Raw genomic sequence first — 27,978 nt, 5'->3', positions numbered from 1 at the left:
CCTTCAAAGGCATGGAGAAAGCAGATTAAACCAAGACTCTAAAATATACCAGGTAAATGGATTGGGGAAAGGCATTCACTATGCCACACAATCTTATCAGGGATAAGATTTGAGTCTGGGTGCCTGAGGGGTTTGATCATTAATCTCCAAGCTTTTCCAGACTCGGGACCCAACTTTTACCCACACGTCTGCATTTTGGGATCCATTTGTTGCTTGGTAGTACTGTTCCCGTTTTAACCTAGGATCAGGCTGTGGCCCAGTCACCTGACCCACCAGCTGAAGACCAGGGGTGTAGCAGATAGGACCGGGGAGGCTTGATCTCCACTCAGTCCCAAAGCTCGCAGGGTGATGTTCTACCAGCCACTGTCTCGCAGCCCAAGAGGGGTTTATGGCCACTGTAAGAACAGGAGACAGGGCTAGTCAAATTCAGGGTGGTTAAGACAATCCATGGCTACTCTTTTTTGTTGTTGTTGTTTAGTTGTGTCCGATTCTTCATGACCCCATGAACCAGAGCACACCAGGCACTCCTGTCTTCCACTGCCTCCCGCAGTTTGGTCAAGCTCATGCTGGTAGCTTCGAGAACACTGTCCAACCATCTCGTCCTCTGTCGTCCCCTTCTCCTTGTGCCCTCCATCTTTCCCAACATCAGGGTCTTTTCCAAGGAGTCTTCTCTTCTCATGAGGTGGCCAAAATATTGGAGCCTCAGCTTCAGGATCTGTCCTTCCAGTGAGCACTCAGGGCTGATTTCCTTCAGAATGGATAGGTTTGATCTTCTTGCAGTCCGTGGGACTCTCAAGAGTCTCCTCCAGCACCACAATTCCAAAGCATCTATTCTTCAGCAATCAGCCTTCTTGATGGTCCAGCTCTCACTTCCATACATCACTACTGGGAAAACCATACCTTTAACTATATGGACCTTTGTTGGCAAGGTGATGTCTCTGCTTTTTAAGATGCTGTCTAGGTTTGTCATTGCTTTTCTCCCAAGAAGCAGGCGTCTTTTAATTTTGTGACTGCTGTCACCATCTGCAGTGATCATGGAGCCCAAGAAAGTAAAATTTCTCTTCTATTCTTTACTGCATTCATATCCACGCAGATCTCTCTCCCCCCCTAATTTGTTGTTGTTGTTGTTTAGTCGTTTAGTCGTGTCCCACTCTTTGTGACCCCCTGGACCAGAGCACGCCAGGCACTTCTGTCTTCCACTGCCTCCCGCAGTTTAGTCAAACTCATGCTGGTAGCTTCAAGAACACTGTCCAGCCATCTCATCCTAATTTAATCCCCACAATAACCCTGTGAGGTAGGTTAGGGCAGGGGTCAGCAAACTTTTTCAGCAGGGGGCCGGTCCACTGTCCCTCAGACCATGTGGTGGGCCGGACTATATTTTTTTTGGGGGGGGAGGAGAAATGAACGAATTCCTTTGCTCCACGAATAACCCAGAGATGCCCTTCCTGGTAATCACAAGCGAGTGGTTGTTCTCCTCAGGTTCTGATTTTGGGTTTCTATGAGCCTCCTGGATTAGGCCAAGCACCTGCCCAGACTCCCCTGTGAATTCCCTGCCTGTGGAAAACCCACAAGCAGGATCCGGCTGAAAGAGCCCCTCTCCCCTCCTTTGGTTTCCAGCAACTGGTATCTCAGAAGCATGGCTGCTAGTAGACATCATAAGTCCTCTCCTCCATGGATTTGTCTAATGGTCTTTTAAAGCCATCCAAATTGGTGGCCACCACTGTTTCCTGTGGGAGAGAGTTCCACAGGTTAACTAACATCCTGCGGGAAGAAGCCCTTTCACAGAATCATAGAACTGTGGAATTGGAAGGGACTATGAGGGTTATCTAGAACAACTCCCTACAATGCAGGATTTTATATTTTTTTGCCCTGTGCGGCATTCGAACCCACAACCTTAGCTTAAGACTGAGTCTCATGCTCTAGGGACTTGAACTATTCCGCCTATTTTTAATCTATCACGAAGCTCCCACCATTTAACTTCATTGGGGCGCCCACGACTGCTCCGAGACAGGGAGAAAAATCTTCCTCGTCCCCTTATCTCCATACCATAGCATTATTTTTATAATCATGGAAAGGGTGGGGAAAAGAGGGGTGTGCAGGATCGGGCCCGGCGGGCTGCCTCTGTGCGCGCAATCCTTGGTCAACCTCCCCTCCGCCCCAATCATGCCCCATCGACACCCGCAGCGTTTACTTGGGAGTAAAACAAACGGTCGAATTCGAAAGCGCCCCTTTGCGCTTTGGAGAGATGGGCGCGCCACCCATCTTTGCAAGCCAAGCAACGATCACATGATTTATCTATGGGGTGGGTGGGTGGGGGAGGAAGGAGGGAGGGGTGGGGAATCACGTGCTGCCGGGTCAGCTGCCGGAGAGGCGCAGCGCCCACGTGGGCTGAGTCAGCAGGAGGAGCCTCGGCTGCGCAACCGAGACGACCCAACCGGCAGCTGCGCTTATATAGGGGGGGACCTGAACTCTCCGGCTTTCTCAGCTTGGCTCAGATCCACTTCCATCTCAGGTAAGAACAGCACTTTACTCCTTCCTTAGGGCAGGGCGTGGCCCCGATCCTGGCCGACCTGGCTGCTGAGGGTGTCTATTAGGGTGCGAGAAGGAGGAAGAGGAGGAAGTGGCCAGGGTGGAGAGGTTTGCAATATTGCGCAAGGCGTGGGACCCTTCCCTCTCCTTTTGCCAAAAAATTCCTTTCCCAAATTTTCAGCAAGTGCCGCGGGGGTCGGCCCCATGTTCCCCGCTTACTCGCCGGTAAAGAGTGTGCGCGCCCATGACTCAAAAACCCGCTTTGTTGGTTTGTTGTTTTTTAAGAGTAACCAAAGCTAACCTTCAGACTCTGTAAATCCGGCCTCTTGTTTTGTTTTGCAACAGTTACAGCAGGTTTGCAAAAGAGTTTGGCGAATCTGATTTGATTCCTTCCTTCCCTAAAGGAAACCGATGAAGCGGTTGGGGGTTTTTTTGGCGGGGGTGGGGTGGGATGGGAGGAGAAGTAGACTTCAAGGTACCTGGGGGTGAAAAGTGTCTGGGTGTCTGTCTTGGGAGGGCCTTCTGTACACGCTTTCGTGTCCCGGGCTCACTCATATGCAACGCTTCCCTCTGTTATACAAACAGGTTTTGTTTTCCTCCCACCTCCAGTTGCTATGCTCCAGCAGGTTTTCCACATATATGTGCAAATATATTGCAAAGGCAGTGGGGGTGTAGTGGTTAGAGCAGGGGTAGGTAACCTAAGACCCATGGGCCATAAGCGGCCCATGGGGGTCGTTTAACCGGCCCCCGAACCGAGCCGCCCGCTCGGTGAGTCCTCACACAGTGCACTAAACTGGTGCAGGGGACCACTTTCGTGGTGCCGGAAATCATGTCTGCACATGCTCAGATGCCAAAAATGGCTTCTGTGCAGATGCAGACATTGAAAATTGTGTCTGCACAGACAGACGCCAGAAATCGCAGCTGTGCATGCTCACATGCGCGCATGATCTGGCCCATGGAGGGATCTCTGCTGGAGTGAACTGGCCCAGGCAAGGTAAACCTTGCGGACCCCTGGAGTGTTTGTCTAGGACCTGAAAAAGCAGAGTTCAAATCGCCTGCTCAGCCATGAAGGCTACTGGGTGTGGCTTTGGGCTAGCCAATCTTACCTACTTTTCTTTCTTGAGAGCTGCGGGTATAGGGCAGTATGCAAATTTAATTAATAATAATAAAAAAATAAGACTTCACACGGTTGTTGCGAGTATAAAATGGGGAGGGGGAGAACTATATAACCCACCTGGAAATCCTTGGAGAGTAGGTGGGGTGTAAATCAAATATATTGGGAGGGGCTGTCTTGAAAGTGGGGCCACACCAACCCTTCGCTTCTAAATAATTGTTTTGCTAAAAGTATGTTAAATAAAGGACGTGGGTGGTACTCTGGGTTAAACCACAGAGCCTAGGGCTTGCCGATCAGAAGGTCACGGTTCAGCTCGGTCCCTGCTCCTGCCAACCTAGCAGTTCGAAAGCACATCAAAGTACAAGTAGATAAATAGGTACCATTCTGGCGGGAAGGTAAACGGCGTTTCCTTGCGCTGCTCTGGTTTGCCAGAAGCAGCTTAGTCATGCTGGCCACATGACCCGGAAGCTGTATGCCGGCTCCCTTGGCCAATAAAGCGAGATGAGCGCTGCAACCCCAGAGTCGTCTGCGACTGGACCTAATGATCAGGGGACCCTTTACCTTTACCTTTTACATTCATAATATTGAAGTTGGCAACGATGCCATCCTCCTTCTCTTAACCAGAGTTGGGACAAACTGTGGCCTGCCAGATTTTGCTGATGGAAGCTGAAAATCCAATATCTCCTCTCTGCCTGCTTAACCCCAGTTCCCATTACTCTGAACATATTGCACATTCTGGGACCCATAACAGGTTTTGTGGCCTGACCTTAGGGGAGTTGACCAGTGGCACTGCCTGTTTGTATAATATATATACACACACACATACCGTTGGCTGAAAAAAAATTGCTAATCTAGTCTCATAATGCATGTTTGGGCTGGAGGGAAGACTGGAATTGAACCGTTGGTGTTGTCCTGGACGGCTGTTTTTTGTGTGCGAGAGAGGAGAGATGGCAAGCAGGAGGAGGAAGATCTTCTCCAAGGGTGGGGCTTCTTATATATCTGATTTTGAAACTCGAGGCCTGCTCCAAAAAAAAAAAAAAGGTTTCTAAGGAAGCCTCAGTAGCATTTGAGTGTTGATAAGCTTATTTAAGCTTGCAGCTTTAGTCAGATGATCCAATTGCCCTTTATCCAGGGCAGTTCTGGTTTTATTTTTAAGCTTTTTAAGTAGCATGAAAAGGATCTAGGGGGGCAATTTGATTTTTAAGGGGGGCAATTTGAAAGCTTGTTTGGACGAAGCCTTTTAGACTTTGAATGCAGTCATACCTCTTCCTGCGAACGCTTCATGTTGCATTTTTGGGGGGGTTAAGAACGTGGCAAACCTGGATGTGTTTACTTCTGGGTTTTGCTGCATGCGCAGAAGCGTTTTGCATGGTTCGCACGTGCGCAGGAGCACTCTATTGCGCTTCGCACATGCGCAGAAGCGCCACTCTGGTTATGGACTTTTTGGGGTGCGAATGACACCCCGGAACAGGTCGTGTCCGCAACCAGAGGTAACCACTGTAATAAGAATGACTGTATTTTTTGCTCTATAAGATTCACTTTTTCCCTCCTAAAAAGTAAGGGGAAATGTGTGTGCATCTTATGGAGCGAGTGCAGGCTGCGCAGCTATCCCAGAAGCCAGAACAGCAAGAGGGATTGCTGCTTTCACTGCTAGCGATCCCTCTTGCTGTTCTGGTTTCTGAGATTCAGAATATTTTTTTTCTTGTTTTCCTCCTCCAAAAACTAGGTGCATCTTATGGGCTGGTGCGTCTTATAGAGCGAAAAGTATGGTATATGTCACTGTGGGAGGAATCAGCATTTTAGAGATGTTAAGTGGGGCATGGCCCAAAAAAGGTTGGGAACCACTGATCTAGGGGTCTTAGTAGACAGCAAGCTTCACGTGAAGCAGCAGCAAAAAAAAGTTATGCAGTTCTAGGCTGCCTCAATAGAAGTACAGTGTCCCTCTCAAGGTTAGTAATAGAATCATAGAATTGTGGCGTCGGAAGGGGGTTGGGCTGGATGACCCCTAGATCAGTGGTTCCAACTCTAATTAATTAATAGTTCTAAGTGGATTTTGAGGAAGTGTGCAGTTAATTGCTGCTGCTTTCAATTTTGTTGTGTCTTTTCTTCCTTAGCGAGTTGTGCAAACCGCTATTCTGTTTATAGGAGAGGGCTCTGGAAATGAGTTTGTGGAACCAAGATGGCAATCTCCTGAAAATGTTTGGGAACCACAGGTGTGACTAATTCTGAGCTCAGTGGACTTAGTAGCCTGACTTTATATCAGGAAGCTGCTGCTTCTTCCTATGTAGAGGTTTCTGTGGTCTGGCTTTTCTTAGCGGCAAAAAGATTTGAAAAGGCAACCCATCTGGTCCCAAGCCAAGCAAACAAACTGATGTAATTTCCAGGAAATGTGAGCTTGTGTCTAGCTAGTGTATTGGTGGGGAGTGCTCTGTTATTTGCAAAAAAAAAAAAAAAAAAAAAAAAGGGAGGAGTCTGGTGGGAGGTGTCCATGATGGAAGAAAAACAAAAGGGCCCACCTGATCTGTATTTAACTAGTGTCTGTAGGTATAAATCTCAAGAGTTTTGCATGCCACCCCTGAACAGCTGTCCATGGAGGCGCAGGTCTACCAGCTCCATCTGGTACGCAGGCTGAGACCGTACCTGCCCGCAGACTGTCTCACCAGAGTGGTGCATGTTCTAGTTATCTCACTTGGACTACTGCAATGTGCTCTATGTGGGGCTACCTTTGAAGGTGACCCGGAAACTACAACTAATCAGGAATGTGGCAGATAGACTGGTGACTGGGAGTGGCTGCCGAGACCATATAACACCGGTCCTGAAAGATCTACATTGGCTCCCAGTGTGTTTCCAAGCACAATTCAAAGTGTTGGTGCTGACTTTTAAAGCCCTAAACGGCCTCGGCCCAGTATACCTGAAGGAGCGTCTCCACCTCCATCATTCTGCCCGGACATCATCATTCTGCCCTGCGAGAAGCCAGGTTACAGGGAACCAGGCAGAGGGCCTTCTCGGTAGTGGCTCCCTCCCTGTGGAACACTCCCCCATCAGATGTCAAGGAGGTAAAGAACTTCACACCTTTTAGAAGACATCTGAAGGCAGCCCTGTTTCGGGAAGTTTTTAATGTTTGGTGTTTTATCACATTTTTAATATTCTATTGGGAGCGGCCCAGAGTGGCTGGGAAATCCAGCCTGATGGGCAGGGTGCAAATAAATAATAATAATAGTAATAATAGTAATAATAGTAATAATAATAATAATTTATTATTATTATTATTATTCAGAAACTGTACCCAGTGATAGGGAGACACTAGGAAGGGCTCAGTGGCACAACAGTTGCATGCAGAAGGTCTCAGGTTCAATCCCTGGAGAGATGCTGCCAGTCAGTGCAGACAGTACTAAGGTAGATGGGCCAGTGGTGTCTGACATGGAAGGTGGCATCTTCCTATGCTCCTACATGGGTGCGTCTCCTTTAAATTGGAGCCCTTTGGCAGGTTGGTTGCAGATCATAGAATTTTAGAGTGGGAAGGGACCACGACGGTCATCTAGTCCAACCCCTTGGAATGCTGGAATCTTTTGCCAAACGTAGGACTCGAATCCACAACCCTGATAATAAGAGTACCAGGCTCTACTGGCTGAGCATCTATGGAGTTCCACTGAAGGCCTGGCAACTCCTTTAGCAGGAGAAAGGAGAAATGGCATGAAAGGCAGCCTAGGGCCTGCGGGTGGAAAAAAACCTCTTGCTGATCTGTGGAAGTTCTCCTAGCCTGAGGCCCAGAGATTTCCACCCACTCAACCCTCACATCTCTGTTCCACTCTCCACAGCTTCACCAGCTCAGACACCGGACGAGATCTTTTTTTGGCTGGCTCCTGTGGTTTGAGCTGACATTTTGGTTTCCTGGAGCAGCCATGACATGTCTTGTTGGGGAAGGGGCACAGTAGGCGTCAGTTGGCTGAGCAGCGAATGGGATTTGCAGTTGGGCTAATTGCGGGCCGATTTCCTGCCCCCCCCAAGTGGAAATAAAGACACATGGCACTATTATTAAGGTTAATGGGCCACAACTTTATTGGTTACAGGTGATGAGTGGTATTGGCTTAGGCATTGGTCCTAACCGACTATCCGGCTTCAGTCTGTCCGCTTGAAGTCCAGGAAGGGTTAACCACCAGTAGGGGGAGTCCTGCACATCAACTAGGAACTCTCGCGGGGTCACCAATAGGGGGCGTGGCTTAGGCCCTCACCTCCCCAGGCTTCGGGTGGGGCCACACCACCCGCAATGGGAGGTGATGGCGCTTCCTCCCCTCTTCCATCTACAAAACAATACCAATGCCTAACCGCCACCCTATTTATACAGAGATATACCCTTAAGACGACGCGGGTGGCGCTGTGGGTAAAACCTCAGCACCTAGGACTTGCCGATCGCATGGTCGGCGGTTCGAATCCCTGCGGTGGGGTGCGCTCCCGTCGTTCGGTCCCAGCTCCTGCCAACCTAGCAGTTCGAAAGCACCCCCGGGTGCAAGTAGATAAATAGGGACCGCTTACCAGTGGGAAGGTAAACGACGTTTCTGTGTGCGGTGCTCGCTCGCCAGATGCAGCTTGTCACGCTGGCCACGTGACCCGGAAGTGTCTCCGGACAGCACTGGCTCCCGGCCTCTAGAGTGAGATGAGCACACAACCCTAGAGTCGGACACGACTGGCCCGTACGGGCAGGGGTACCTTTACCTATACCCTTAAGACAGGTTTTGTGAATGAAAAGACAATGGGGAGGCTTTTCCATTTTCCTTTGACCTTGCAGAGAAAACATTTGGCCAGTTTGGGAGCCAAAATGGCTCCAGGGCTGCCCTCCTGTGCTGCCTCAGACATGTGACCCATACATTTATGTATGTGTTTGCCTGGCAAATCCATGAACGTTTATTATATATATAAGACCTTAGTTTATTTTTTTCACTGGGCTCCTTAGCTTTCATCAGCCAGCCCGACCAGCATGCATAGTGGTCAGGGTGATGGGAACCAGAGTCCTAAATACCAGGTTGAAGAAGGCTGAGGAACACAAAGCATGGTCCAGAATCCTTGTGGGGTTATGTCGGATGAAGCAGAGGCTTCCCAGCAGATTTGTAGAGTTGGAAGCACCATCAGTGCAGGAATCACAGCTTAAAAATCCCTTTCTGTGATGTGGAAAGCTTGAAAACCCACCTGTCTTAAGGACAACATAAACAAGCTCTTCTTGGATGTATCTGGGAGAGGGGGGGAAGACGCTCACCGTGAAAAATCTCTTCAGAACCACAAATCTGGGCTGTGTGACCCAGATTTCTGGCTGTCTTTCCACCTCTGCTTGCTTTTTGAAGAGCTGGGCCTTGTGTGTTGTGTGTTGTGTGTTTAGAAGGATTTATGTTCGTTTTTACTGGGGCAGGGAGGGGAGAGAAGTGGCCTGCGTAAACGGGTTCAAGATAAACTCCAATCGTAAATACAGTCCAAAGTCTGCTTGTTCCTATTGTCTCTGGCGAAGTCACGAGTTGGTTGTGACTTGTTTTAACTTGGGAGGAGGTTGGAAGAAGCAGTCCTTCGCTCATCTTCTTAATTCTTGGATCCTTTGTTCGAGGCTTGCACGCCTCATCTTGAGGGTTTTGTTAATTCTCCTCTGGTTCCCCCTTTAAACTATCTCCTACGTGCAACTTTTTATAATGGACATTCATCGCCGATTGCATTTTAAAAAAATAAAAGAGCACTGGCAGATGGTGCTTTCTGTCTTGGTGTCATTTCTCAGGGATTTCTCAACCACATCCATAAAAGTCCCATTTCAAGTACATGTGTCTCAGGAAACCTGACTTTAAACCTGCCTTAAAAAAGTCTTGGAGATGCAGTAGCAGGTTTGGGTGAAGATTATCCTCAAGCTCACGCTTAACATTATGACTTTCCTCCACTGGAAAGTGCTGTGTATGTACCAAGACATTTGTCCACCTAGCTCAGGCATCCCCAAACTCAGCCCTCCAGATGTTTTGGGACTACAACTCCCATCATCCCTCGCTGACAGGACCAGTGGTCAGGGATGATGGGAATTGTAGTCCCAAAACATCTGAAGGGCCGAGTTTGGGGATGCCTGATCTAGCGCAATACTGTCTACACTGATTGGCAGCAAGCAGCTCTTGAGGATTTCAGGCAGGGGAGCAAGCCCAACCCAGTTAATCAATCAAATATTTATTACGGTTATAGACCAGCATAAGTAGGGTGGGGTACATTCATTTAAAATGTGTAAAACGTTTTGGAAAGCTAAAATGATTAAAACAGAAGGTACATATAAAAGACTACAGTGGTACCTCGGGTTACAGACGCTTCAGGTTACATACTCCGCTAACCCAGAAATAGTACCTCGGGTTGAGAACTTTGCTTCAGGATGAGAACAGAAATCGTGCGGTGGCGGCAGTGGGAAGCCCCATTAGCTAAAATGGTACCTCAAGTTAAGAACAGTTTCAGGTTAAGAACGGAACTCCAGAACGAATTAAGTTCTTAACTCAAGGTACCGCTGTATAAGAATCTAAAAGAAGGGTTAGGAGCGTTAAACAGATAAGGAAGAGCATAAAAGGTTAGTATATAAACGGCTATGGCTATCAGTTTACAAAACACTCTGATATGAGTGTTCATTAAATCTAGTTTGTGGCATAGGTCATCATCTGACGAATTTTGGAGTCAGACAACATCTAGAGAGCTTACAGGTCTGAGGGACGCCATATTTCAAGCAGTGAATATTTCTGCCTGAGAGTGTTTATGGGCTCTTGGTTGCTGTGTGTTTGAGCGTGATAGCGAAGTCGAGTGAGTCATCGGCTGACGGAAGAGGAAGAACTCTCCTCTGCAAGGAAGAAATGAAAGTTGCAGGTTGTACAGCTTGGGTATTCTCAGCCTTGTAACCAGAGAGTTTCTCCTTGCTCATCTGTTCATGGAGCTGTTTTTAAAGACGCTTCTGTACTGCAGCTCATCAACATGTGTGCATGTGAAATGGGGAAATTGACAAGGGCACAACCTAACTATTGAAGCATCTTTGAGTGAAGCAGCTGGTGCTGTGATAAATCTCCCAGTCTCCCCACAGAGTAACTGTCTTTCAAACTGTCCTGTGTCAAGTTTCTGAGTTCGGCAGAACACTTGAGGATCTCATTGGGAGCAGACAGGAGCTTAAAAAGGAGGAGGGTCAACTGCAGGAATATGACCCATACGGTGATTGAACCTGCAACCTTGGCATTATCGACACCATGCTCTAACCAACTGAGCTATAGTACAAACCGAGTGGCAAGGAAAGTTGACTTTGGTCTGTAAACTATGCAGACTGAATGTGTGCATAATTTGGGTTTTCCTTGGCAGGGCCAGGGAGCTAGCAGGACACTAGGGTCCCACCCCACAAATCTTAGTGTGGCAACATCTGTAACACTTTGGAACTCCCTGCCTGTTGACAAAAACATATTTTGTTTGTTGTTGTTTAGTCGCTTAGTCGTGTCCAACTCTTCGTGGCCCCCTGGACCAGAGCACGCCAGGCACTTCTGTCTTCCACTGCCTCCCGCAGTTTGGTCAAACTCATGCTGGTAGCTTCGAGAACACTGTCCCACCATCTCGTCCTCTGCCGTCCCCTTCTCCTTGTGCCCTCCATCTTTCCCAACATCAGGGTCTTTTCCAGGGAGTCTTCTCTTCTCATGAGGTGGCCAACGTATTGGAGCCTCAGCTTCAGGATCTGTCCTTCCAGTGAGCACTCAGGGCTGATTTCCTTCAGAATGGATAGGTTGGATCTTCTTGCAGTCCATGGGACTCTCGAGTCTCCTCCAGCACCATAATTCAAAAGCATCTATTCTTCGGCGATCAGTCTTCTATATGGTCCAGCTCTCACTTCCATACATCACTACCGGGAAAACCATAGCTTTAACTATACGGACCTTTGTTGACAAGGTGATGTCTCTGCTTTTAAAGAAGCTGTCTAGGCTTGTCATTGCTTTTCTCCCAAGAAGCAGGCGTCTCTTAATTTCGTGACTGCTGTCACCATCTGCAGTGATCATGGAGCCCAAGAAAGTAAAATCTCTCACTGCCTCCATTTCTTCCCCTTCTATTTGCAAGGAGGTGATTGACCCAATGGCCATGATCCATATTTTGTTTAGGCAACCCCATATTAAAACATGTATAATGTTGGTGTGAGCTTTAATCTGCTTTTCAGTTTATTCCTGCTTTTGCTTATTTTTGGAAATAGTTGTTTTTAGCTTTCTTTCTTTTTTTCTTCACTCCCTGATAATTTCATTGTTTTCTTATTTTTGTAAAATTCAGGAGGTCCCATTAGCTAAAGTGGTGCTTCAGGTTAAGAACAGTTTCAGGTTAAGTACAGACCTCCGGAATGAATTAAGTACTTAACCTGAGGTACCACTGTATTTAGGTTAGCAAGCCTCCACTAGGAAGCAGTATGACCCAAACAGATTTCAAGCCTTGGTGATAACATCACCCCTGAAATGGTATTTGGTTTTGACCAGTCAGCTGTCCTCTGGCTCAGGTTAGGATTCTTTCAGGTGCACTAGTGGTCAGTTGACACAGACAGGATTAGCTGCGATCTTGCTTGTCTGATGTAAGGGAAAGGAGCCATGGTGCTTGCAAACCTCTCTTGGAGGCGACAGACTCTTATCTAAAGACAGGCAAGCACATTTTGCAACTCAGAGATCAGCTAAAGCGTCTTGGGTTTTGCATTATCTCAGAACCCAAGTCACATGCAGGAAAACAGGCCGTCACTTTTTGCTGAATTGCACCGAGAGCAAGCCAGACAGACACCAGCCTGGTTATGTTTTAAAAGTTGCAACACTAAATTGAACACATAAAGCTCATTCCCACTGCCTCTAACTTCCCCACTGCTTTTAAGGAAGTGGGACTTGCGAGTGAAATATTAAAATTAAAAGAGGGAGGGTTCTGGGAAGTTCAGAGGGGAAGTTCCACTGCAATCCCCTAAATTGTTCTGCTTACTAGTGAATTTTACAAAAATAAGAAAACAATGATATTATCAGGGGGTGAAGAAAAAAAGAAAGAAAGATAAAAACAACTATTTCCAAAATTAAGCAAAAGCAGAAATAAACTGAAAAGCAGATTAAAACTCACACCAACATTATACATGTTTTAATATGGGGTTGCCTAAACAAAATATGGATCATGGCCATTGGGTCCATCACCTCCTTGCAAATAGAAGGGGAAGAAATGGAGGCAGTGAGAGATTTTACTTTCTTGGGCTCCATGATCACTGCAGACTTTCCATGAGATGTTTTTTTTTACTCTTCTAGCTCACCCAAGTTTGTGGTTAAAAAACAACACACACTCGTCATATACTTTGCCTTACACACCTTCTGAAGGCCAGAGGGGTTTCTTAATATGACATCACTTCCACCCCTACCTGCTCATCTGGTTTCACTGACTTCCTAGATGCACCATTGAAAAACTCTTGTCTCCTGTGTGCCTCTTCCTCAAGCAAAATGAAAATCTTATCTCTCTTTAATTGGTCCAGATTGCACGATGCATTTTTATATACAGTGAGCTGAGATCTCTGGCTAGTCAATAGCCCAAGACTGTTGACTGCAGTATGCAAAACCACCCCCAGGCAAGATAGCATTAGTCAAAAAGATGCATGCCCATAATTACTTATAACATTGATATGCTCTTTTTAAAAGAGTGATGTGTAGCTTTCTTGTTCGTTCGTATTTGGCAGTTTATCAGTCATGCAACTTAAATTTGCTTCCATTCTTTTTCCCCACCCCTTAGGGTTCCAGTTTCCAAAATGTGGCGGTCCGTGGTATCTCTGTGTCTCCTGGTGGTCCTTACGGGCGCTCGCAATGTCCCCATCTTCCCCCCTCTCTCTCACGACATGGTCAACTACATCAATAAGTTGAACACTACCTGGCAGGTAAGTACCAACTTTTGGCTGGCCAGTTGGGATGGCGGGTGACACTGGCAGGAGAAGGAAGTGTTATACCTGACGGAACGTCTCCACCCCCATCATTCTGCCCGGACGCTGAGGTCCAGCGCCGAGGGCCTTCTGGCGGTTCCCTCACTGCGAGAAGCAAAGCTACAGGGAACCAGGCAGAGGGCCTTCTCGGTAGTGGCATCCGCCATGTGGAACGCCCTCCCATCAGATGTCAAAGAGATAAACTACTACCTGACATTTAGAAGACATCTGAAGGCAAGTTTTTAATGTGTGACATTTTAATGTATTTTTAATCTTTGTTGGAAGCCGCCCAGAGCGGCTGGGGAAACCCATCCAGATGGGTAGGGTACAAATAAATTATTATTATTATTATTATTATTATTATTATTATTATCATCATCATCATCATCATCATCATCATCATCATCATCATCTGCCCACTGGGATGACAGTAAGGCAGATGTCCCATTCCTGACCTTTTTTTAAAAAAACCTCTCAACATGCTGCAGATCAAGTGGAAAATGGCAGGCTTGCTTTCCTCCAAGGTGAAGGGCGTCTGACTTAGCTAAGCCTGGCAGGACAGCTTACTCTATGGCTTTAACCCCTTCCAAGCTTTAATGAAGTGGAGTTTGGATTTGATGGTCCCGCCTTTCACTCCCTTTAAGGAGTCTCAAAGCGGCTAACATTCTCCTTTCCCTTCCTCCCCCACAACAAACACTCTGTGAGGTGAGTGGGGCTGAGAGACTTCAAAGAAGTGTGACTGGCCCAAGGTCACCCAGCAGTTGCATGTGGAGGAGCGGAGACGTGAACCCGGTTCCCCAGATTACGAGACTACCACTCTTAACCACTACGCCACACTGGCTCTCAGTAGAGTTGAACACTTTGGTTATGAGGCTGGTTATCCTACAGTTTCTTCTGAGGTTCCCAGTTCAGGTCACCTGCCCTTCTGCCAAGTTCTCAGCTGTGAATTCAACATAGGGGTGGAGAGGGGAGTGATAGCCTCATCACAAGGCTATTCTGCAGGATAAAGGTAAAGGTAAAGGTACCCCTGCCCGTACGGGCCAGTCTTGACAGACTCTGGGGTTGTGCGCCCATCTCACTTAAGAGGCCAGGGGCCAGCGCTGTCCGGAGACACTTCCGGGTCACATGGCCAGTGTGACATCGCTGCTCTGGCGAGCCAGAGCCGCACACGGAAACGCCGTTTACCTTCCCGCTGGTAAGCGGTCCCTATTTATCTACTTGCACCCGGAGGTGCTTTCGAACTGCTAGGTTGGCAGGCGCTGGGACCGAGCAGCGGGAGCGCACCCCGCCGCAGGGATTCGAACCGCTGACCTTTCGATCGCAAGTTCTAGGCGCTGAGGCTTTGACCCACAGCGCCACCTGCGTCCCCTATTCTGCAGGATACTCCTGCACAATAACAATAACTATTGGAGAGTGTATAGTGTTAGCTTGGTTCTCAAACTTAATCCGTTCCGGAAGTCCATTCCAAAACCAAGGTGCGCTTTCCCATAGAAAGTAATGCAAACTGGATTAATCCGTTCCAGACTTTTAAAAACAACCTCTAAAACAAGAATTTGACATGAATTGTACTATCTAACGAGACCATTGACCCACAAAATGACAATGTACCGTACTGTAAAAAAACAACAGTATTGTAGATGATAAAAATGAAAATGTATTTTTTTTTCTTACCTGCATTGTCTAAAGTGGCTTTGCACCTTTTATCCATTTCCACAGTCACACAATCAATAAATCAGTAGCTGAACTGGGTTCCACACAGTCACAAAAAAAAAAGCCACAAAAATAAATAACAAAAACAGATAGACCTCAGTGTAGTGCTGAGAATGGAAGCCTGGCACTCAAATTCAAAGTGTAACACTTAAATCGCAGCATGTTCAGCTTCCAAAAAAAGTTCGCAAACCAGAACGTTTGCATCGTTTGGGTTCCAAGTTGCTCGACAACTAAGCCGTTCGAGAACCAAGGTATCACTGTACAATCACGCTTCTGTCTTTTCTTAAAGGCTGGGCACAACTTCCACAATGTGGACCTAAGCTATGTGAAAAAGCTGTGTGGCACATTCCTGCATGGCCCCAAACTACCAGAAAGGTGAGTTTTCTGTTCCTTACCTCTAGATACTCAAGGCTGCACGAATTTCCTGCAACTCTGGACTTCTCCATTCAGTTTCCAGACACAGGACTAGCCTGCTTTTTAATAAGGACGATGCTTCAGATATTAAGTGGAACAAAATATGGATTCCATATTGTCAAAATGTGAAATTGATTTAATAAATGCAGTAATATCCCTTTGGGGTTCCTTGCTATTCCTGACCCCTCCCATCATCTTAAATCGCTGCTGGAGGGATTTGGTCACGCTTTGCATGCAAAAGATTCCAGGTTCAACCCCTGCCATCCCATAGTTGGTGTTTTGTCTCAGAACCCTGCAGAGCTGCTGGGTAGATGGAACAATGGTTTGACTTGGTGTGTTGGGGAAATATTGAGGTTCAATACCCTGGAACCACTGACAGAGCTTTGCTATTGTCTGAAACTCACTGGCGCTGCAACGCCTAAATAAACATGTTTTTTGACTGACAATTGCAGTCTGGATCTTATTTGCTGTCCAGGCTGAACCCACAGAATATTGGGTATTGAATCCCAATATTCCTCCAACAGGTCTATGGTGGTTTCCTATATTCCTAACCTTTCGGGTGGGGAACAGGCTGTGAGTTTTCTGGGCTTTTTGGATTACTGGGTAATTGGCGTGGGTGAGACTTTCAAGACACATATCGGTGGCAGCTGATAATCTAATGGAAAACTGTTTGCTGACCTATGAAACAGCAGTTTATCTCAGCAACTTCATGTTTTTAACTTAGTGAGTTCTGGGAAACAGTCTTATTACCAGTATGGGTGGGGTTGTTGTTGTTTTTTTACTTTTTAGTAACATAATTTTAATACCACTCTTACTGGATAGAAAACATCTACGCAGTGTGCAAATCTTAAAATAATCATTTTAGAGACAGCAAACATGCAAGTTCACATTTTTATTGAAATATAAATAACATTGGGAAATTGCAGTGTTATTCTGAAAAGTTTTAAAGAAATAATAAAAACACACAAACTAACCTAAAGGGGGGGGGGAGAGAGCGAGAGAGAAATACAAAGTTCTCTATAACAGGTAAATCTTAATTTGTCCCACACAGAGAAAGGTTGACCCTCCCAGCTTTTGCCTCCTTCCCACCCTGGGAGAGCTTCCCTTCCCTGCCTCTCACAAAAGTGTCCTGCATCAACTAGCTAATTAAAACTAATTTTATTCTGTGAACCATCCTGTGATCTTGTGAATGAAGGACGGGTATATGAATTTAATAAATAATAATAACCTACCATTGCCTTCAATTAAAAAACAACAACACAAACTGCCGATAATAAAAATTAGGTGTTTCTTTTATATATATATATATAATTTTCTATTAGTTTTTTAACATATCATTTTCAACAGTAATTAAACATACTTTTACATCTTATTCAATTTTTTTTGACTTTCATCAATCCTGTCTGAAAATTTTCTTACTTTCCCTATTACATTTCAAACTCATAACCAATATCTTTGTCTTCCTACTTTGTAACACTTCGTATATTTCTCCTTACAAAACTTCTTGTAGTCCTACTAGCATAATTTGTTGATTATACTTGCTCTTCAAATAATTCATATACGTCTTCCAATCTTCTGTAAATCTCTGGTGTTTCAGAATGCATAATAAAATAGCAAGCCGGCGTAAGCTTGCTGAAATGAAGGAGGGTTTTAGCAGGTGCTGAAAGCAATACAGAGAATGGGCCTGTTTAATGTTAATGGGATGAGAGTTTAAAATTAGTTCTTGAATGAAATCTGGATCCTCTCTCTCTCTCTCTCTCTCTCTCTCTCTCTCTCTCTCTCTCTCACACACACACACACACACACACACACACACACACACACTTTCATTTATTCATGAGGACTAGTATCCCTGTTCTAAAAGCAGATTCCATATGCAAAGGGCATTCTTTATCGTATTCTCTCCCCCCCTTTTTATTTATACTTTCCGCATTTATAATTTCTTCCCTCAAGTACAAAACCAATACATTAATCACCAGCTTCCCTTTCCCCTGCTTCCATGGTTCATTCTAGTTTCCCCCATTGCTGCTGCATATTCTAATTGTCCCCCATCCCCTTTTCAAGAGGGCATTGTTTTAAATTCTTGGTTGGACTTGGTTTCTGTTTCATGTCTTGATCTGGAAAAAGAAGGTGTTATGTACTGAAGTTCTCACCCTGGGTCAGCAGGGGGATACTGTAGATAGTTATGCAAATAAGGGATCGAAAGTGACATTCAGTGATTGGATAGTTTTAGAACATTGTTACAGTTATGTACTGGAGCTCTATATAAGCAGGCTGACTGAACCCTTCAGTTCAGTTCTCTTCTGGCCTGTGAATAAACAAGGGCTGTTTGAAGAATCGCTGTGTCGTCTGATATGTTCAACCACAACTTAACAGAAGGAATGCCCAGAACGTTAATCTGTCGCTCCTCTTTCCTCACTCCCAATTTTGAAATGCACATAGGATTGGATTTTCCAACGACTTGGTCCTGCCTGAAAGCTTTGACTCACGGGAGCAGTGGCCAAAGTGTCCGACCATCGGTGAGATCAGAGACCAGGGCTCTTGTGGTTCCTGCTGGGTAAGACAAGACTTTTAAAGCCTCCCCTTTGCCAGGGTATGAATTAAGGGGATCCACATCTGCTATTGTCTTTCTTTCTTTCTTCCTTCCTTCCTTATTTATTTTTAGGGCCATGTTTTACCTCCAATTTTGAAGGCAGCAACACTTCTGAATACAGTGGTACCTCTGGATGCGAATGGGATCCGTTCCGGAGCCCCGTTCGCATCCTGAATAGAACGTAAGACGCATATGTGTGGGTCGCGTTTCACCGCTTCCGCGCATGCGCATGACGTCATTTTGACCGTCTGCACATGTGCGAGTGGCGAAACCGGAAGTAATGTGCTCCATTACTTCCGGGTTGCCGCGGAGCGCAACCCAAAAATACTTATCCTGAGGCATATTTATCCCGAGGTATGACTGTACAGTGGTACCTCGGGTTAAGTACTTAATTCGTTCCGGTGGTCCGTTCTTAACCTGAAACTGTTCTTAACCTGAAGCACCACTTTAGCTAACGGGGCCTCCTGCTACTGCTGTTCTGCCGGTGCACGATTTCTGTTCTTAACCTGAAGCACTATTTCTGGGTTAGTGGAGTCTGTAACCTGATGCGTATGTAACCTGAAGCGTATTTAACCCCGAGGTACCACTGTACCAGTTTCTGAAAACTGTTTTTACGTTCTGTTAAAAGGCTTTGTAAAAGCAAATTTCATAGCAATGAATGGATATAGTTTGAGACAAAGGTTTGCGCATGAATTGGTGGGGAAGCATGGAAGAGGGCTAGTCTTGTGTGTGGCGCAATATGATCACTGCTGTTGTATCATTTATATATATATATATATATTTTCTGAAAAATCCTTTTAATACAATTACTCGGTGTGCATACAGCCCAGGCAAAGCTGAAATTACTTTTATAAAGTTCCACAGATCTGAATCGGAGAGAGGTAAGTGGTGCTTTTTAAAAAGTGCTCAGTTATGCTGGGAATGTATCCAACCTATGGAAGCAGCATATACAGTGGTACCTTGTTCTCAAACTTAATCCATTCCGGAATTCCATTCCAAAACCAAGGCGTGCTTTCCCATAGAAAGTACTGTAAAGCAAAACTGATTAATCCATTCCAGACTTTAAAAAAAACACCCCTAACACAGCAATCATGGATTTTACTATCTAATGAGGCCATTGATTCATCAAATGAAAGCAATAATCTATGTACTGTACCATAAAATAAATGAGACAGTATTGTGGATGATAAAAACAAAAATTACTATTTTTTCCTTACCTGCACTGATGATAGTCATTGTTTGAATGGGGGGCTTTTATCAATTTCCGCAGTCACACAATCGATAAATCAGTAGCTGAACTGGGTTCCACACAGTCACAAAAACAAATTAACTGAAAAAGCCACCAAAACGCAAAATAAATAGCAAAAACAAAAGCGCCAATCTTAATCTGTTCCAGAAGTCTGTCTGACTTCTGAAATGTTCAAAAACCAAGGCGCGGCTTCTGATTGGTGCAGGTGCCCTGGAAACCATAGCCGACAGCCGCATTGGACGTCCGGCTTCCGAAAAACGTTAAAAACCCGGAACACTTCCGGGTTTCCGGCGTTTGAGAACCAAAGTATGTACATATGCAAATTTAAATCAAGTCTCTGCCCCGAGGAATTTCCAGTAGGAAAAGGAGGGGGAAAGGCAAGCTTATGGTAATGGAGGACAGATGCAATTGCACTCATTTAATTATAGTTTGGCTTTGTGGGTGAGGCCTAAGGGGTTATTCTTCAAGAGTTGGCTGGGCCACTCCTTATTCTCTCTCTCTCTCTTGATTGCATTCTCTGCAGGCTTTTGGTGCCGTAGAGGCCATTTCTGACCGGGTTTGTATCCACACCAACACCAAAGTGAATGTAGAGATCTCTGCAGAAGATCTGCTCTCTTGCTGCGGCTTTGAATGTGGAATGGGGTAAGTTCTTTTTCCCGTGTCTTCACCTTTCAGAACAGCCACCCCCCAGCTCCCTCTGTATCCCGACTTTCCAGAATAGCAACCCAAGCCCTTTCTCTGTTTGAGAAGTTGCCCCACTCAGGAATATAGTTGTACCTTGGTTTTTGAACAGCTTCGTTCTTGGAACGTTTTGGCTGCCCAACGCCGCAAACCTTGAAGTCAGTGTTCCGGTTTGCGAACTAGAAGCCGAACATCCTCTTCAGCTCCGAGAGAGAACAGAAAGTTAAAAAGTACAAAAACACAACAGAGCAGAAGAGATAAGGCTAGCTTCCATTCTCAGGCTTCCCAAGCCTAGAAAGTACAGTGGTACCTCAGGTTATATACGTTTCAGGTTACATACGTTTCAGGTTACAGACTCCTCTAACCCAGAAATAGTGCTGCAGGTTAAGAACTTTGCTTCAGGATGAGAACATAAATCGTGCTCCGGCGGCGTGGCAGCAGTGGGAGGCCCCATTAGCTTAAGTGGTGCTTCAGGTTAAGAACAGTTTCAGGTTAAGAACAGACCTCCAGAACGAATTAAGTACTTAACCTGAGGTACCACTGTAATCGCAGACATGTGATATAACAGTCACACATCAGCAACGGTGGAGTGAAATGCTAACATGGGACAGGAAATGGTGTGCAATCAATGGCTGCTGCCAAAGAGTCTGTTATCCACCAACCTGGTCCTGCAGTCTTTTGAAAGGCTCACCTACATTGGTTTGCTCTGCAGACCTCCAGTTAAAACCACCCCTGCCTTTATTTCCCCCACGGATCTTCGCGATAGCATTGCATAAATCGTTGCTTCCTTGCAGGTGTAACGGAGGCTATCCTTCAGCTGCCTGGAAATATTGGACTGAGAAGGGCCTGGTGTCTGGCGGCCTTTACGACTCCCACGTGGGTGAGTTTGTCTCCCATAGCAAAACAGAAACTGCATCAGCCCTCCACCCCACCTAGTGGTTTTATCTTTGTCCTACACCCATGTGGGCACACACACACACACACAAATGCCCACTTGTGAATCAGAGGCACGCTGCCTCCATCCACTGGAAGCAGTAAACTGGGTTTAATGCTGCCAGGGAGTTTACAGTGGTCCAGGAGATGGTTTGCTTAGGATTCCCTGTGTTGGGGGGTGTTTGAGAGTTTTGTATGTGGAACAAAATTACAAAATTCCTTCCAGTAGTAGCATCTTAGAGACCAACTAAGTTTGTTATTGGCATGAGCTTTCGTGTGCACGCACACTTCTTCAGATATGTGGAAGAGATTGTGAAGGATGTTTTTGGAAGATGATGCTTATTGACTTATTTATTTCTGAAAAGTTAAACATGGCTTGCTTGTAATAAAAACAACTGCAACTCAAAGCTGTTGACAAAGAGAATGGGATTATATTGTGACATCGGTAGAAAGAATCCTTTAAGAAACTTTCAGAAAATAAAAGTCAGCAATAAACTAGAAGCAGATTATAAAACAGAGTATCTGCCCCCTTGTGGCTTTCTGCCCAGCTGCTAAAACATTCCTGTTCAGGATGGATTTTGGAGACATCCATGGCTTTTTAAGTTCCTGTTTACAATCTTGTGTGAAAACTGTTCCTCTGGTATAAGAGTGATTTAAATGTATGGGGTGGAAATGGCCATGGTTTCATTTCTCTTTTAATATGCAATTGGCTACTTTAAAAATAAATAAATCAGGAAGGCATGTCTTAAAGCAAATAGTTCTGTTCTGCCGTTTCCTGCAAAAAAGAAAGTCACATTGGGGCCTGAATTGTGGAGCGGGAACAAAATTATGCAGATGTGCATGTTTTATTTTTGACTGGAGGATATGTTGGTGTCCCAGCTGCAGGGTCTCTGGCCCTATGACCCCCCTGGATGGAATTTGACTTCTGTATTTTTGCTCCTCTCCCAACAGGCTGCAGGCCATACTCTATCCCTCCTTGTGAGCACCACACCAACGGAACCCGACCCCCCTGCACCGGGGAAGGGGGCGAAACCCCAGAGTGCACGAAAAAATGCGAAGACGGCTATTCTCCATCCTACAAAGAAGACAAGCACTACGGTAACAGCATTGCTTCTTGGCAAAGGCCAGCAATAACGATGCAGTTCTTTGTCCCCCGGTTTGAAATATAAAAGACACGGCACAGAAGGAAAAAGGGATGTGGAAGGTAGAGGAAAGAACACCAAGGTCAGGCACCACTAGTTTGTGGTTAACAAGAGGTCTTGTATTGACCTGGCGGAATAGAACAAATGAAAGGAAGAGCAAATTAAAAGTGCTTGTGTTCCAGCAGAGGCAACAAACCAGCCCTGCTTCCCTTTGTCTCCCTTTGGCACAGCCTGATGGAATCTTAAAAGGCTGTTTGCATTGTAAAGCAATGACTGCAAGCTTTAAAGGGCTGCAATTTAATTTTGTGTCTTGTTTTAGAATCCAGTACAGACACCCAGGGCAGCCTGTTTGAAACAGCAGCCCTAGAAAAACAATCTGATTAATGTGGACAGGTTTTTAATTATGACAGAGCCTGCAGTCTTAGGACTTGACATTTAATTTAGTGCTTAAGGTATGTCCCTTTTGGGAATGCAGTTCTGCTGTAAAGGTAAAGGGACCCCTGACCATTGGGTCCAGTCACGGACGACTCTGGGGTTGCGGCACTCATCTTGCTTTATTGGCAGAGGGAGCCGGCATACAGCTTCCAGGTCATGTGGCCAGCATGACTAAGCCGCTTCTGGCGAACCAGAGCAGCGCACGGAAACGCCGTTTACCTTCCCGCCTGAGTGGTACCTATTTATCTACTTGCACTTTGACGTGCTTTCCAACTGCTAGGTTGGCAGGAGCAGGGACCGAGCAACGGGAGCTCATCCCGTCGCGGGGATTTGAACCGCCGACCTTCCGATTGGCACGCCCTAGGCTCTGTGGTTTAGACCACAGCGCCACCCGCATCTGCCATGCTGAGCAGCTATTCCTAAAGGCAGTTCATAGACCAGGGGTGTGACTTCATCATCCCTGGCGTCATTGACTACGCTGGTTAGGACTGACAAGCAGGGGAGGTTATAGTCTTGGCGTCCTTTCCTGTCCTTCAACGTTTGTTTCTAGTCCCTATGATTTAAACAAGGCCTGAGGATGCCTCCTCAGGAAATCACAGCTACTGTGACTCGAATCCCAGCTGGGCACCTCGGGTCAAGCAAAGGGAAGGTGGGAACTCTTCAAATCTGATTTTGATTTTTTTAAAAATGCTTTGAATTCTTGCTGATTTGTAGGTTGCCTCCTCTTGTCTCCGCAGGTGTAACTTCCTACGGTGTGCCCCCCAATGAGGATATGATAAAGGCTGAAATTTACAAGAACGGGCCGGTGGAAGGAGCTTTCGTCGTTTATGCAGACTTCCTCATGTACAAGTCGGGTAAGGCTATTGGGTTTTTAAAAATTATTTCTGAATAAATTGCCTGGCGCTTTAACTCCTACAGCAGGGGTAGGCGCTAGATGTGGCCCTTTGGACCTCTCTGCCTGGCCCCTGGGAGTCTGTTCGGGCCACACCTCTTCCCTAGAAGAAAAGGCAAATGGGTAAACTCTCCACAAATATGAAGTGGAGTCCTTAAGGTGGTTGGATGGTGCCTTGCATACCTCCTTCTGGAAACTCCTGGAACCAAACCATAGCGGTCAACCTTCCGTTTTTTTGCGGGAAATTCCCTTATTCCAGCGCCATTTCCTGCTGTTATCCTGGATTGTTAGAAATCCCATAGACTGTCCCCAGGACAGGTGAGGCTGCTGATCCCTTATTTTTGAGGCTGCTGATCCCTTATTTACAAACCTGAAAGTTGACAGCTATGAACCAAACTGGTGCCAGATGTATTTCTTTGCTTTCATTTGTACCATATCAGCGAGGCCGAGCGGGTGGGTCTTGTTATCTGGGTAGCCCAGGACCTCCATACACACTGCCCAGCTTGCACCCAAGGTGCTGCTAACACAGCAGTTTGACTTTACCCTTGGAGGCGCGCTCCATTGTCTTTTGAGACGGACTGATGCCAACATCAACATCTCTGGAGTTGCTCCATCCCACGTCCCTTGCTCATTTTGGTTTTTAGATGTAGTTACAGTCTATGCTGGTCCCATGGGTTACCCGAGAGGCAAGGTCCAAGTCCGGTCCGTGGTCAAAGGTGCAACATGGAGGCAGTCCGTAGAAGCTGAAGCTGGGTGCAGGGCAGGGAGTCGGGTGAAGTCAGGAACAGGCTTGCAAGTAGGGAACCAGGGCGGGTCAGGAGCTTAGGCAGGAAAGCAGGACAGGGTTCAGGCAGGAACTAGCAACCAACAATGTTTCTCCCGCAACTTGGGACTGGGGCTGGCCAGCTTTTATCTGCCCCAAGGCATAGGGCAACCCCGATCCTCTGGTGACTCACCTCTCCTGGCCTGGAGGCGAGCACTCCTCCTGCAGGAACTTAGTTCCCTCCGCCTCTCTGCCCTGAGCCTCTGCAGCTCAGGAGAGGCTGGAGGGTTACCGGACCCAGAGGCAACCTCAGCTTCCTCTGACGGGGCTGAGAGTGGAGCACCTGCAGGCAATGGGGCCTCCAGCACCTCAGGAGTCAGAGCAGACTCAGCTGGTGCCTGCACCTGAGGATCCAGCACAGTTGAGGACCCTTCAGGCTCATGCCACATCCCCGGCTCAGCTGGCTCTGGAGGCGGGGAATCCCGTGCAGGCTGGGATCCCTCAGGTTCAGCATCCGAGTCCGAATCCCAGGCCATCACACAGTCACTTTCTTCCATTATTGCAGGCGTATATCAGCATGTCTCTGGAGAGCAAGTTGGCGGCCACGCGATCCGAATCCTCGGCTGGGGCGTTGACAACGGCACTCCCTACTGGCTGGCTGCAAACTCCTGGAACACCGACTGGGGTGAAAATGGTAGGTGGCCTTACGGGGCCTTGGCTTGTTCAGGTGATAACTTGCTGAGTGGCTGGGCTGTGTCTTTGCAGGAGAAAAAGCGCCTTTCATTTCTTTGTATACTGTTCGGTGCCAAGGCTGTCGTGAAAACACCTGACACTCAGCTTGATTTCAAAGAGTAGCTTGTGTTTTTTTATTATTAAAAACAATGCCTAATACCTGTAGTGATTTGCATAAGTCAATGAGAGTATCTGGAACAAGACCCAATCAATGAGCTATTCCTTGTCTTATGCCAGGGGTGTCCAAACTTTTTTCAAGGAGGGCCAGATTTGATGAAATGAAGGGCTATGAGGGCCGACCGAAGTTGTTGACCTTTTTTTAAGATTGAAGTTGTTGGGTTTTTTTTAAGGAAAATAGAAATAAACTGCCACTGAAGAGCAACTGTAATCAACAATTTACATTAGTAGGACTACAAGAAGTTTTGTAAGGAGAAATATCACAAAGAAGAGAGACATTAGTTATGATATTTAAATGTAACAGTGAAAGTCAGAAATGTGCATTAAGTGAAAAGATTGGAAAATTTTCAGATGTGATTGATGGAAGTCAAAAAAACATTGTATAAGATACAAAAGTATGTTTAATAATTGTTGAAAATGTCATGTTAAAAAACATAGATATATATGAGAGAAATAAACTGCCACAGGGGCCAGATTAAACCGACCAGCGGGCCGGTTTAGGCCCCCGAAACAGACTTTGGACATGCCTGACTTATGCAAATCATAGCAGTCAGGAATTGTTAAAAGGCAGCTTCTGTGTCCCATCTCGCTTGCACAAAAACGCTCCAGGGTTTAAAAGGTTTCTTCTCTTTGCCTAGCTGAGAACTCTCAGGCTTGGAGACACTTCACTAAGGCATTCCTCTGTGTTCCTCCTAGGCTTCTTCAGAATTCTCCGCGGGGAGGACCACTGTGGAATCGAATCTGAGATCGTCGCTGGCATCCCTCGGACCAGCCAGTACTGGAAACAGCTGTAAAACCGCTTTTCTTGAATCCAGCCAGTTAGCCCTTCTGCAAATAATCAATTGATCGTACCTGTGGAGAAAATAAGCGGACGGGGTTGCGAAAGTTTCATGCAAGACATTTTAGACTTTGGCTTTTTTTATTTTTATTATTAAAGCTTTCGGATAATTTTTGGTTTTTAATTGTGTTGCGCTGCTCCCTCTGGCAGAGTCTGCCTTGGAGCCGAGAGGCACGTAGCTTGGGTTCGACACAAAGCCTTCCTGGGCTGCCAGCGACAGACAATTTGCAGAGCTGAATTTGGGGAGTCTTCCAGTACAAGTGGAAGTGAATGCAACCCCCATTCATTCTTTCACCACCTCACTGATGATAATCTGAAACTTCCAAGCCTTAATTGCAACAATCCTCCGGAATTTCTCTTGAGTTGCTTCAAAGCCAATACAGTTGATCCAACAGCCTTGCGGCGGTTCCTTGGCTGCTGTATCCCAGTGCCAAGAGGTTAAAAGGGTATGTTTCCCCACCTGCCTTCCTCCATCTCAACATGCCCATAAATTGGGTAGGGGGAACAGTGAGGCGGTTTGAGAGGCCCATGGCCTTATTGCTGAACCGACCCAGCCCCAAAAGTGCGACAGACAGCCAAGCGCTCCTCCTCCTCTGTTGCAGTCTCCATATGAAATGTTTGATTTATTTTAATCTGACTTTATGGGATTGCCGTGCCATCATGTTCGCTGGTGCCTGAAAGCCAGCTTGCAATTATAATTGCATTTAACAGCGGCAGGAGGGAACAACTCTGCCTTTGTTTTGCTTTTAAATTAAGATGTTAAGTGATGACACTCAATTTTTTAAAAATCACCTATTCTGTTAGGAGAGCTGGGCTTGTGCATGAGCAGCTGGTAGTTACGTAAAGAACAAACCTATTTTTGCTATTTCAAATTACCAAGTTGTGTTTTTACGAAAATGAACTAAAGCATGCAGCCAGCAGTTGGGAATAAGACAGATACACGAATCTTCCTCATTTCACTATCTTCCAACTCAAAATACCACCCCACCCTTTTTGCATTTGACAAGAACCATGTATTACAATTGGCTGCTGTTGCAATCACAGGATTTGTCAATTTGTCTCTTCTCTCTACAATAAAGGCCTCATTACCTGGCTATATAGCAAGTTCTTATTCTTCCCCCTTGTGGCCAGAAATGGTTTTGTTTTCCTGGGTATGTATGATGCAGCAGTTCTGGGGTAAAAGTTTTAGGCTTCCTGGTCTTGTGTGCCTGCCTGCCTGCTTAGCTGCTGGTGGTGGAGAAACTGGCGTGATGATAAACCCCAACCTTACTATGGAGCTCCATATACAAAATGCTGTCCTTTTAAAGCACATTCGTTCTCTCAAGGAATTCTGGGCGCTGTAGTTCGTTACGGGTAGCTGAGGACTGTAGCTATGCAGGAGCCGAACTACAGTACCCAGAATTCTTTGAGGGTAAGAACGTGCTTCAGGGTTGTGCCTGAATATTAGAGCTGCTATTTTGGGAGGGGGAGGATGCATACATTTTCAGGCTTTTGAACCACATTGCGCTCGGAGGGGTGGAGTCTGTTTGGCATGAACCAGGCCAGCTTTTGACCAACTGGGCTTCTGCAGTTATTTCGTACCACAGTTCCAGTTGTGATAGCTGAGCCCAATTGGAACTATGGTCCAAAACATCTTAAAGGTAAAGGGACCCCTGACCATTAGGTCCAGTCGTGGCCGACTCGGGTTGCGGCGCTCATCTCACTTTACTGGCCGAGGGAGCCGGCGTACAGCTTCCGGTTCACGTGGCCAGCACGACTAAGCCGCTTCTGGCAAACCAGAGCAGCGCACGGAAACGCCGTTTCCCTTCCCGCCGGAGCGGTACCGATTTATCTACTTGC

The 27,978-nt window shown here is 46.3% G+C and overlaps 1 protein-coding gene across 1 annotated transcript; it reads left to right on the top strand.

The window, feature by feature from the left end:
* The first annotated feature begins 2,356 nt into the window (after positions 1-2,356).
* On the top strand, positions 2,357-27,233 carry CTSB (cathepsin B). The gene is made up of 10 exons (XM_081904319.1): positions 2,357-2,512; positions 13,397-13,538; positions 15,580-15,665; positions 18,147-18,261; positions 20,070-20,188; positions 21,022-21,107; positions 22,112-22,258; positions 23,475-23,591; positions 24,958-25,086; positions 25,998-27,233. Exons 2-10 carry the CDS (start codon positions 13,413-13,415, stop codon positions 26,093-26,095), a joined length of 1,023 nt encoding a protein of 340 aa, XP_081760445.1. The 5' UTR covers positions 2,357-2,512; positions 13,397-13,412; the 3' UTR covers positions 26,096-27,233.
* Positions 27,234-27,978: the final 745 nt, after the last annotated feature.

The sequence above is a fragment of the Podarcis melisellensis genome (assembly GCF_964234715.1).
Source record: "Podarcis melisellensis genome assembly, chromosome: 3".
NCBI lineage: Eukaryota > Metazoa > Chordata > Lepidosauria > Squamata > Lacertidae > Podarcis > Podarcis melisellensis.
The sequence above is the reverse complement of the archived record's forward strand: the minus strand, read 5'-3'. Positions and strand labels throughout refer to the sequence as shown.

Bases quoted from the DNA above. Each gene is read 5' to 3' on its own strand.
- CTSB (XM_081904319.1), top strand. From the start codon at position 13,413: ATGTGGCGGTCCGTGGTATCTCTGTGTCTCCTGGTGGTCCTTACGGGC. The intron at 18,262-20,069 runs GTAAGACAAGAC...CATTCTCTGCAG, and splicing joins GCTCTTGTGGTTCCTGCTGG to GCTTTTGGTGCCGTAGAGGC. The intron at 20,189-21,021 runs GTAAGTTCTTTT...GCTTCCTTGCAG, and splicing joins GGCTTTGAATGTGGAATGGG to GTGTAACGGAGGCTATCCTT.